The sequence below is a fragment of the Tupaia chinensis genome, unplaced genomic scaffold, assembly GCF_000334495.1.
Source record: "Tupaia chinensis unplaced genomic scaffold, TupChi_1.0 Scaffold000175_1, whole genome shotgun sequence".
Lineage (NCBI taxonomy): Eukaryota > Metazoa > Chordata > Mammalia > Scandentia > Tupaiidae > Tupaia > Tupaia belangeri.
In genome coordinates this window covers 1,288,356-1,300,399 of record NW_006159650.1, presented here as the reverse complement: position 1 = coordinate 1,300,399, position 12,044 = coordinate 1,288,356, and the positions used below count along the sequence as shown (strand labels likewise).

The window sequence follows — 12,044 nt, the reverse complement described above, 5'->3', positions numbered from 1 at the left end:
TGCCCAAGATCCCAAGAGGAGGATGGAGAAGGGATTGCGGCATGGCCATTCCCCCGGAAGGTGATTTCTCGCTTTCTGTTTCTGTTTCTGTCTTTCTGGTGAGCACATGCGCCTTATAGCAAAAACCTCTCTAAAAAAAGAAAAAAAAAATCCTGACATGTAGCATTTGGCAATTTTTTTTTGGGGAAGAGGTTTTTGCTATAGTGCATGTGCACTCATCAGAAACAGACAGAAAGAGTAAGCAAGGAATCACCCTCCAGGGGGGATGGCCACGCCGCAGTCCCTTCTTCTCTATTCTCTTCTCGGGATCCTGGGCACACATGCACATGCACCCTGCGTGAGTTTAAGACACCAGGTCCAGGACTCAAACCACAGTTGACTACATGGGAGTCCAGTGACATAGCCATTACGCCATCTGCTGGTCCCCACCATAGCCAATTTTAAGCTACTAAAGTGACACCGCTGAACAGAGTTGGAAAGAGATGCACAGCACTCATTATACGGCATTTCCGCCATTTGGATACTAACCTCAAGAGATAATAAGCTGCAGTAGCCAGGAAACTGTTACTTATTTTTATCATTCAAATTTTGAGAGCAGCTATGTTTAACAACCAGTTTACAGAATTCCTTGAAAATTTAACAATTGGCTCTTATTATCAAGGCTGGTGTGATCTGACTCCAGCACCCCAGGCCTGCACTGGTGCTGTGGAGAACTGCAAAGTAAGTCCTTGCAAAGCAGATGGTCCTGCTTTCGATACTGGCAACTTCAAGACATCTTATAAAACCTTCCCTATTGGGTTCTCATTTCTATTTCGATGATATTGGACAGTTTGGTTAACAAAATGCCTATGAACCATCTGGATATCTGTGAATTGCCTGTTCAAATCTTTTGCTTATTTGTATTTTTTATTACTGATTTATAATAGTTCTTTATATATTCTGGAGGTGTCTTTTTGGACATACCTATTACAAAGTCCCACTTTGTAGCACGTTTTTACTCTCAATGATAACTTGATAGCTAACTGCAATGCAATTCAGTTCATCAGCTTTTTAATATGTGGTAATTTTTGTTTTCTAGTAAACCTTTGACTATCCTCAGGGCAGAAAAATAGTCTGTTTTCTTGTCCAGGCTGCATTAGTTTATATTTTGGATTTAGGACCATGATCTTTTTGGAACTGATGTTTGTACACTGTGAGAGGTCAAGATTCACTTTTTTTCAATATCCAAAATTATTAAGGTAGCTGAATTTTTTTTACTTAATCAATTTAACTTGATTGATGTATGACTCGTTAAAACTTTGTAGTTTACTAGTATTAATTTCTGTATTTTATTGAGATGTTTTTGCTATAGGGCACGTGTGCTCGCCAGAAAGAGACAGAGAGAGAGAAAGGAAGAAATCACCTGCCAGGGGGAATGGCCACACCGCAATCCCTTCTCCTCCATTCTCCTCTCGGGATCTTGGGCACGCACGCATGCGTGCCCAGTGTGAGTTTAAGCCACCGGGTCCAGGGCTCAAACCACGGTCTACTACATGGGAGTCCAACGACATAGCCATTACGCCAACTGCTGGCCCCGTAATTTCTGCATTTTTGCTAAGTAGTATTTTATCTTTTTTTACCTTTAAAGGGGGAGTAGGAAGAAAACACCACAGTGGAAGCCATGATGGAGTCCTAACGCAGGGAGTTGGGATCACACACCGTCCGCACTAGGACTGCCTCGACAGAGCCGCTGAAATCCTCAAATGCCCCCATACCCACAGAACAGGCCAATCATAGTGCCCTGGTGTGATCCAAAACCCACACTGGATAGGGAAGACTGAATCCAAAGTGTGTTTGGAGAATTTAGGAAAGTCACAGGTGAAATTTCCCTTTGCTATGGAATCACAAAAATCCAGGGAGACTTCAAGGTCAATTCGGAGAGACTTCAGGAACAAAGCTATTACTTTTCCAAATGTCTTTGAGGTGATTTGATTTCTCCTTGACTTTCTTTTTTCCCAGAGACATTTTTGCTATAGGGCATGTGTGTTTGCCAAAGACAAAACAGTGAAAAATGACCCTCTAGGGGTCATGGTCACACTGCAATCCCTCCTCCATTCTCTTCTAGGGATTTTGAGCCCTCACACACATATACCCGATGTGAGTTTCAAGCTGCTGGGTCCAGAACTTGAACTGTGGTTGGCCATGAGAGTCCAGTGCTACAGCCACTATGCCACCTGCTGCTCTTTTCCTTCGTCTTTTAACCACCTGTTCGCAGTCCAGTCTGGGCTGCCCTGAGGAAAGGCTACTTTGATTTAATAAAGCCTTCCTGATGGAACCATAGGACTTACCTTAGGCCGCTTGTAGGCCCTTCATCTTAGTATCAATTACGTGCTCCCTTTTTTCAAGAGTTTGTGTGCTAGGAACTGTGAAGCACTTTGTAAGAATTTTTTTGAGTTTTTTTTTTTTTTTTTTCCTTCCTATAGGGAGTGTGTACTTGCCAGAGACAACAAGAAGTCAACCCCCCAAGGGAAGATGGCCACACAATTCCTTCTCCTCTAGTCACCTCTTGGGGATTTTGGGCACATGCACGCACATGCCTGGCATAAATTTTAAGCCACTGTGTTCAGAACCGTGGTCGACCACGTGGGAGTCCAGTGATGTAACTATTATGCCATCTGTTGGTCCCAATAATTTTATTAATCTATGTACCGTCCATGCTTCCCTTTCAAAGCCCTTCTCTCCACCGGAAATATTACGTTTGTTGCCTGTTCACCTGGAAGGCAAGGGGTGCTTGTCTCTTGTTTACTGCTCTATCAAAGCCTCTAGCCTGGCACGACCACACAGCAGGTACTCAAGGGACATACTTGTAGAATGACTGGGTTCCAGTTTCCAAGGTTTTTTATTTTTATTTTTTTTGAGAGGTTTTTGCCATAGGGCACATGCGCTCACCCGACAGACAGAGAGAGACAGAGAGACAGCAAGAAATCACCCCCCAGGGGGGGTGGCCATGCCGCAATCCCTTCTCCATTCTCCTCTCAGGATCTTGGGCACGCATGTACATGCGTCCGGCATGAGTTTTAAGCCACCGGGTCCAGGATGTGAACCGCGGTTGACTACATGGGAGTCCAGTGGCATAGCCATTACGCTAATTGCTGGTGCCCCCCAGTTTCCAAGGGTTTTCATGGCAGGCCTTGCCCATCCTTCTCGGCAAAGCACTGAGGGTCTATGGGCAACACGAACGTGGACATCTCAGCAGTCAATGTGTCAGTGTGAAGAGAACGAAAATGAGCTAGGTAGGCATCGCTGGTGACTAGCTCTTCTTATTCTTTTCAATCGAGTTTGTTGTGTCATTTTTTTTCCCGAAGGGTCATACTGAATAGAGAAGTTTCTGGCTCTCATCTGACAAACCACATTATTCATTTTACTGTTCATCCTTTGTCAGTTTCATCAGTAAAGTACCTCGTGTGGATGAAAGGAATTTTCACCTTTGCTATTGTCTCTTCTGTTTCTTTTAATTCACTTCTCAAGGGAGGATCATCTGATTGAAAAACTACTACAAAATAGTTTTATTGCTTCTTGTTGAGATGTATTAATTGCTGTGATTACCTACTTCTAATAGATAATCTTTGAAATTACCTTAAAAATGTAGGACATTTTGCATTATTAGGGCACCACTTCAACTTTATATGGGTTTATCATTATTCATGACAGATTAATCATTTCAGCAGGGAATAATCTAAATTCTTAAGGAAGAGTCATTGCTTTAAGTTATACATTATTCTGAATTAAATGCTATCAGATTAAAAATAGGTACTACTAATAATTTGAATACAGTTGAACAAACAGAAGACAGCTTTTTAAAATCTGAATTCAGGGAACCAGCAGTTAGCGTAATGGCTATGTTTGCCATAGGGCACATGCGCTCACCCGACAGACAGAGAGAGACAGAGAGACAGCAAGAAATCACCCCCCAGGGGGGATGGCCATGCCGCAATCCCTTCTCCATTCTCCTCTCAGGATCTTGGGCACGCATGTACATGCGTCCGGCATGAGTTTTAAGCCACCGGGTCCAGGATGTGAACCGCGGTTGACTACATGGGAGTCCAGTGGCATAGCCATTACGCTAATTGCTGGTGCCCCCCAGTTTCCAAGGGTTTTCATGGCAGGCCTTGCCCATCCTTCTCGGCAAAGCACTGAGGGTCTATGGGCAACACGAACGTGGACATCTCAGCAGTCAATGTGTCAGTGTGAAGAGAACGAAAATGAGCTAGGTAGGCATCGCTGGTGACTAGCTCTTCTTATTCTTTTCAATCGAGTTTGTTGTGTCATTTTTTTTCCCGAAGGGTCATACTGAATAGAGAAGTTTCTGGCTCTCATCTGACAAACCACATTATTCATTTTACTGTTCATCCTTTGTCAGTTTCATCAGTAAAGTACCTCGTGTGGATGAAAGGAATTTTCACCTTTGCTATTGTCTCTTCTGTTTCTTTTAATTCACTTCTCAAGGGAGGATCATCTGATTGAAAAACTACTACAAAATAGTTTTATTGCTTCTTGTTGAGATGTATTAATTGCTGTGATTACCTACTTCTAATAGATAATCTTTGAAATTACCTTAAAAATGTAGGACATTTTGCATTATTAGGGCACCACTTCAACTTTATATGGGTTTATCATTATTCATGACAGATTAATCATTTCAGCAGGGAATAATCTAAATTCTTAAGGAAGAGTCATTGCTTTAAGTTATACATTATTCTGAATTAAATGCTATCAGATTAAAAATAGGTACTACTAATAATTTGAATACAGTTGAACAAACAGAAGACAGCTTTTTAAAATCTGAATTCAGGGAACCAGCAGTTAGCGTAATGGCTATGTCACTGGATTCCCACGTAGTCGACCGCGGTTCATGTCCCGGACCCGGTGGCTTAAAACTCACGCCGGGCGCGTGTGCGTGTGTGCCCAAGATCCCGAGAGGAGAATGGAGAAGGGATTGCGGCGTGACCATCCCCCCGGGGGGTGATTTCTCGCTTTCTGTCTCTATGTCTCTGTCTGTCTGGCAAGCACACGCGCCCTACAGTGAAAATCTCTCCAAAAAAAAAAAAAGAAAAAAAAAATCTGAATTCAATAATCCTTAGTTGTCAGCATACCAAGAAGGCCCTCTGAAACAGAAATTCTACCGATCAGCTTTGACAGTTCATGAATTCACAAATTCGCCCTCCAAATGACAGAGGATACAATTTATCTTCAACCTCCTTAGATACATTCAAATAAAAATCCCACAATTTAGCCTAAAACTCTCTACCACCTCTATATAAACTTTCCATTCACAAATTTAAGCCGTCAATCTTAGAAATTTGAGTTTGCAATCTTTTTTAGGCACAAAAGAATGGTTTAATCCAGGTCCTAAAATGTCCTAAAATCCTTGGTCAGACTCCTCAGACATAGCCTGGCTATTAAACGAAGTCACTCTGCAAATGTTAGCATAACATAGATGTCTGAAATTTTCAAGTACATTTTTAAAAAAGAATTATTTATCATTATTATTTTTTTATTTGCTGTAAGATATGTGCAATCATCAGAAAGAGACAGAGAGAAAGAGAGAGGGAAAGTGAGAAAGCAAGCTACCAGGTCTGGGACTTGAACTGTGGTTGGCCACGTGGGAGTTTAGTGCCTTAACCACCATTGCTACTTGTTGGCCCCAAGTACAATACCTTTTAAAATTGACCTGAGAAAGAATGGACAAGAATGACAGTAAACTGTGACTATTTTAGAATGCTCTTTATTCTGACAGCTACTGGACAATATAAGGCCTACTCACAGGTATCTGAAGTTACACACAAAACGCACTCTCACACTTGACAGCTGTTCATCCTCTCCTCTGTACCCGTGTTACAAACTGGCCCCTCTGTACTTGAAGATCTAAAACTCTCTGATTATTACGAGCACTCAATGTTTTAGAGATCACCGAAGATGTTTCAAAATAAGCAGTGAACTTCTGTGGACTAAATCACAAAGACACCAACACTCACATCAAACTAAGGGATAAGAAAGCGACCAAGTCAACTCAAAAGCTAGTGACTTGAAATTCCCAGTGGAATAAGAACACACTGAAAAACATTTTTTGATCCTTCGTGTTTGAGAGAAATGGAATGTATCAGGACCCATGTTTCTATGCTTACCACTCTCTCTACGTTGCTGAAAGATATCTAATATTTTAATAGTTTCTAGTGCAGTTAGGGTTTTGTTCTCAGGTCACAGTACAAGATTGCATGCATTACTTTACACAAGGGTCAAACACAGGACGACGGTAACACAGAACCTCAGGGTTACCTAGTACACAAGTTTCTCTCTTGGTGCTGGGATAAGGAAGGACGGCGGGAGTGGCCACCGTGTGCAGTGCCTGCCTGAGCTCAGCATGGCGCTAGATGTTACGCCGTAAGCACAGCTGAGCTGATTCGCAGAAGGACAAACGCGACTGACATCGGCCGGTTTCTCAGGGTCACTTTCCATGTGGGGTCAGCATGATGAATACATGGCCTTGACTGAAGGGGCAAAAAAGCCATGGCTGATATTAATAAGAAAGTAGTCTGTACTTGATTTCCAAAAATCAGGTCACACTTTTAGAAGGTGAAAAATAACCACTTGAACAGTCTATGGGGCGAATAAAATAATGAAAATGGAAATTTAAAAAAGCACACAGTGTTTTATGAAGAGATTGGAATCTTTTGGTCAAAATCTCTGAGGAAAAATGTAGACATATTTTCAAGAATACCGAAACTTTTAAAAATTCTGAATGGTCAATATCCTCTCTTGCGAAGCTGCTAGAACAAATTTTTCAAACACCAAAGGGGAGCGTGGGGAACTGGACTGGCTTAAGAATTCTCATGATTCAGGGACTGCTTTCAGGGTCTCACAAGCCACCCTGTGCAGCCCCACAATGTCAGAACATGGTCACACATCATTTTATTGGCTATTTGTCACTCAAGTGTCTAATCAGAGTGGGGAGTTTACTTATATCGACTGTTAAAGATCTCCACTTATTGGCTTTGGGACACACAACGCGAGTCTTCAAAGGTTTGCTTTTTGTAGCACAGGTGGTATATTGTCCTTCCAATTCAACAGGCTGGTGGGTGACGCTTTAGGAAAGTGAGACGACCTAGAATAGCAGGTAGGAGGCGGCCCATTTTCGCTGGGCTGGCCTTTCCAGAAGCGCAGGTTACTCTTCTGAGAAGAGCTCACCACCACGGCAGGCTGGGCAAGCACTCTGTCCTTTAAGCAATTGCTTAAAGCACTGAAAAGGAAGAAATGAAACCAGTCAGTGTTGTGGGGACCATCAAGTCTCCCATGCTACTGGACTCCTTGGAAGGCATACTAAAATTCCCTCGACGTGTATCAGGACCTGCCCAATGCTCAGGGTCACTGATGCCCTCTTAGGCCAGGAGTGTGGACAAAACCCCAGGAGCAAATAATCCACTTCAGAATTAGATCCATGGGCGGTTATTCCCTGTCCCGGGCTCCAGTTTCAGCTCTGTAGCTTCAGCTGCCCTGACTTCTAATGGTGGCACTGGCTTGTCACCTGAACTCAGTCGCCCAGGTCTTATCCCATCCCTCTGCTTTGCCCTGGCCCTGGTCCTTGCACATCCCACCAGTGTGCATGCCACATTTCTGCGACTCCTGGCCACCCGGCCTCCTGCTGCCCACGTGCTTGTGAGTGCTGGAAGGGTGGAGAGCGCAGGCACAGGACACACACGTACGTGTGCACCAGAGACTGCCGGCGGTCTCGATGCCTTCTAGAGTGGATGCGGCTCTATTCCTGCCTTACTGAACTGATGTGGGAGAGTTGTGATCTGTTCTAACCCAGCAGATCAGGTATGTGGGGCAAATCCTCACAGTTCCTATCATACCGGGATGGCTGTCACACAAATCTGGAGAAGAGCAGGCCAGAATCTCCCAGGGTCAGGCATAGGGACCCATCAGGTTTAGTTTTTATCCTTTAAGCCACCTTCACGCACTACACTGAACTGACAAACTGTTGCACTGTTTATCTCCTTAGTCTGTGTAAAATAATACACCTCTCAAGGAACTAATATTGCTTTGAATCCCAGCTGACTGCAGTTGAAGTCCCAGATCCGGTGGCTTGAAGATCATGCTGGGCACATGTGTGTGTGTGTGTGTGTGTGTGTGTGTGTGTGCCCTAAATCCTGAGAGAACAGAGGAGCTGGGGCTGTGCATGGCCATCACCCACGTTGGGGGAGGGGGGCGGGGGGGTGGCGTGATTTCTCACTTTCCCTCTCTCTGTCTCTCTCCAGTGAGTGCATACATCCTATGGCAAAATCCTAAAAACAAACAAACAAAAAGCCTTTATAGGCACAATATATGATAGAAGGAGGGCCAGAGAGAATTCTTACCCCTTTGTGAAACCTATGCCCACATTTCAGCACACGCATATTTTTTGATTTGAATTCCTCATGGCATATTTCACAGGAATTTGAACTAGAAACCTGTGAAAACAAACAGGTAATAACAAATAAATAATATAGAATAACTACATTTATTTCTTTTATTTTTTGGAGAGGTTTTACCATAGGGCATGGGCGCTCTCCAGAAAGAAACAGAGAGACAGAAGGCGAGAAATTACACCCCGGGGGGGGATGGCCACGCTGCAATCCCTTCTCCATTCTCCTCTCAGGATCTTGGGCAAGCACGCGCACGCGCCCAGCATTAGTTTAAGCCACTGGGTCTGGGACTTGAATCGTAGTTGACTCATGGGAGTCTAGTGATGCAGCCATTACACTAACTGCTGGTCCCTACATTTATTTATTTATTTATTTATTTTAAGGAGGTTTTTGCTATAGGGTGCGTGCGCTCACCAGACAGACAGGGAGAGACAGAGAGAAAGCGAGAAATCACCCCCCACGGGGAATGGCCACGCCGCAATCCCTTCTCCATTCTCCTCTCGGGATCTTGGGCACACACGCACACGCTCCCAGCATGAGTTTTAAGTCACCGGGTCCGAGACGCGAACCGTGGTCGACCACAATTCAACAGCATTTAAGAAAAAAATGTAAAAATACAAAAAAGTATGCTTTCGAAGTTCTAATGTTCTCAGAGCAAACACTGTTACACGTGGTTCCAGATTCCCAGGTGAAACTCCATAGATGCTTCTCTCTCCCACACCTGACCTGAAGTCTGGTGCTAGCTCAGTATTACTCATCTGTCAGTCATCTACTTATCTAACAGTTGGAGAGAGCAGATCATCACTAACCCACTCAGTGAGCTGTCGTGTGATGGCTTAAAATTATGCAAGAAGCCCATAATCCCTGACTCAGAAAGCTGAATAAAAAGCAGGTTACACGATAGTTTGTATCATATAATTTAGACTTTTAAAAATAAAGAGAATGTATGTACATAGATGCCTAGAAAGGAGCCTGGAAATATGTACAAAAATCTTAACAGTGTTTGCCTCCGGTAAAAGAAGATTTAATTTTTTTCTTTACTGTTTTCTAAAGTTTCTATGAACATGGATGACTTGTGCAGATCAAAACAAAACAAACTGATGGCTCATCTGGCAAACCTCAGCAGTCAGGGACTGTGTGGGGCACTGGGTACAGAGAAGAATGGGAGGTTCCGGCCCAGCGCTCACAGTCTGGTGAGCACAGACAGGATTTCCCTGTGCAGCAGACGCCGAGGGCCCCCAGCACTCACCCCATGTTGTACCGTGAACCTTGACTCTTAACGGATGGGTGTGTTATGATTTACTATTAACTTTTTTTTTTTTGAGAGAGATTTTAGTTTTGCTATAGGGCGTGTCCGCTCACCAGAAAGAGAGAGACAGAGAGACAGAAAGCGAGAAATCAACCCCCAGGGGGAATGGCCACACTGCAATCCCTCCTCCTCCATTCTCCTCTTGGGATCTTGGGCACGCACACACACGCACCCGGTGTGAGTTTAAGCTACCGAGTCCGGGACTTGAACTGTGGTCAACTACATGGGAGTTCAATGACATAGCCATTACGCAACTGCTGGTCCCTTTTTAAATTTTTCTTTTTATTTACTATGTTTTACTGGTGGCTTAAAACCCCTACTAGGTTCATGTGCGTGCGGGCCCAAGATCCGGAGAGGACGATGGAGGAGAAGGGATGGTGGGATGGCCATCTCCCTGGGGGGTGACTTCCTGCTTCTGGTCTCTTGTCTCTCCAGTGAGTGCATGTGTTCTATATCAAAAATCTCCCTTAAAAAAATAAAAAAGGAAATCTGTGGTTAACTTGACTGTTTCCTAGCATGGAAAGACTGGCACAGTGTATTTCTAAGTAAAAATAAAAGGACAATCACAACTGAAACAAAAAATCCTGGGGCCAGACAGTGGTGTGGTGATAAAAGAAGATGTACTCCAAGGCTGGCCCACATGGGAAGGCTCCAGGTTCCTGTCTAGAGACCGCCCTGAGTACATCAGAAATGCACGTGCTCACGCTCTGGGGCTGGGTGGGGTTGGGGGCAGTCGTAGCCTTAAGGCCCTGTCAGGGCTGCTGTTTCTCTGTCTCTCTCTTGTTCATGGAACAAACAAATAAGCTTTAAAACAGATACCTACTGCTAAAGGACATAAATTATGGGTAAAGTATTTAGTTTTTAAGACATTCACACATATATGTAACCAAAGGTGCTTAGAAAAATACACAATCCTCTAATTATACCGGTTAACAAGTGGACTTATGAGTTTTTTTAAATGCCATTTTACATTTTCTGTCATGTGCATGTATTAACATTATACAATATATTTTATATATACATATTATAATATATTATATATTATAATATATATCATATATTTTATTTTTGAATTTTTAAAAATTATTTAATATTTTTAACAAACTATTTTATTTAAATTTATTTGTTTGTTTGTTTGTTTAGAGGGACAGAGCGAGAGAGAGAGAGGGAAAGTGAGAAAGCAGCCAGGTCCAAGACTTGAACTGCAGTCAGCCATGTGGGAGCCCAGCACCCTTAACCACCACACCACCAACTGGCCCCCAAGAATTATTTAATTTTAATTAATTTTACTTATTATTATTATTATTTTTCAATTTGATGTCAGAGACAGAGAGAGAAGAGAGGAGAAAGTGAGAAGGCAAGTCACCAGGTCTAGGACTTGAACCTTGGTCGCCATGTGGGAGTCCAGTGCCTCACCACCATGCCACCTGTTGGCCCCACTTTTGTAATATAATTATATAAAACTACCTTTAATTTTTTTTAAGATTATTTAATTTAATTTTATTTATTCATTCATTTATATTTTTTTATTTTTATTTTTTGGAGGTTTTTGCTATAGGGTGTGTGCGCTTGCCAGAAGACAGAGAGGGACAGAGAGACAGAAAGTGAGAAATCATTTTCCGGGGGGAATGGTCATGCCGCAATCCCTTCTCCTCCATTCTCCTCTCGTGATCTTGGGCACACACGCACATGTGCCCGGCATGAATGCAAGCGACCGGGTCCAGGACTCGAACTGTGGTCAACTACATGGGAGTCCAGTGACATAGCCATTACATCAACTGCTAGTCCCCCAATTCATGAATTTATTTTAACTTGACCAGAGACATGTACACACACATATACACACACAGACATATACGCACACACAGAAAGAGAGAGAGTGAGAGAGAGAGAGAGAATAAGGCGCCAGGTCTGGGACTTGAACTGTGGTCAGCCATGTGGGAGTGTCCAGCATCTTAACCACCATGCCACCTGCTGGTCCCTACTACTTTTAATTTTTTATAAACCTCACCCATGATTTTCAAATTAAGTCCCAGTTTAAATACCTATTTTTCTTCCTCATATAATTTGGTAAAGTTTAAATAAATTGGCTTTTGCATTTGAATTATTAAGATCAATTGTGAAGCAGAAAGAGTTTTTCTTTCTTCCGGGTGATTCCAGTCTCCTTGGGATGGAGGTGGCCAAGACCACACACATGAGTGAGGAGGCCCTGCTAATTCTGCTACCTGGAGGATCACAGAGCACATGCCCCATTTGGACACCCTGGGGAGTCTCTGGTGGGTCTCACAGGAATG

General features: G+C 43.2%; 1 protein-coding gene across 10 annotated transcripts in view; it reads right to left on the bottom strand.

The window, feature by feature from the left end:
• Window positions 1–5,748: 5,748 nt before the first annotated feature.
• TTC3 (tetratricopeptide repeat domain 3) overlaps window positions 5,749–12,044 on the bottom strand; it is a 154,377-nt gene continuing 148,081 nt past the window's right edge. For 9 of the 10 annotated variants that reach the window (XM_027770952.1, XM_027770958.1, XM_027770954.1 and 6 more), the window contains 2 exons: window positions 8,394–8,486; window positions 5,749–7,276 (listed from right to left, as the gene is read on the bottom strand). In XM_027770952.1, the coding sequence (XP_027626753.1) occupies window positions 7,202–7,276; window positions 8,394–8,486 (168 nt within the window). In that variant the 3' untranslated portion in view covers window positions 5,749–7,201. The remainder of the gene's footprint in view (window positions 7,277–8,393; window positions 8,487–12,044) is intronic. The other variant, XM_027770955.1, reaches the window with a different exon arrangement.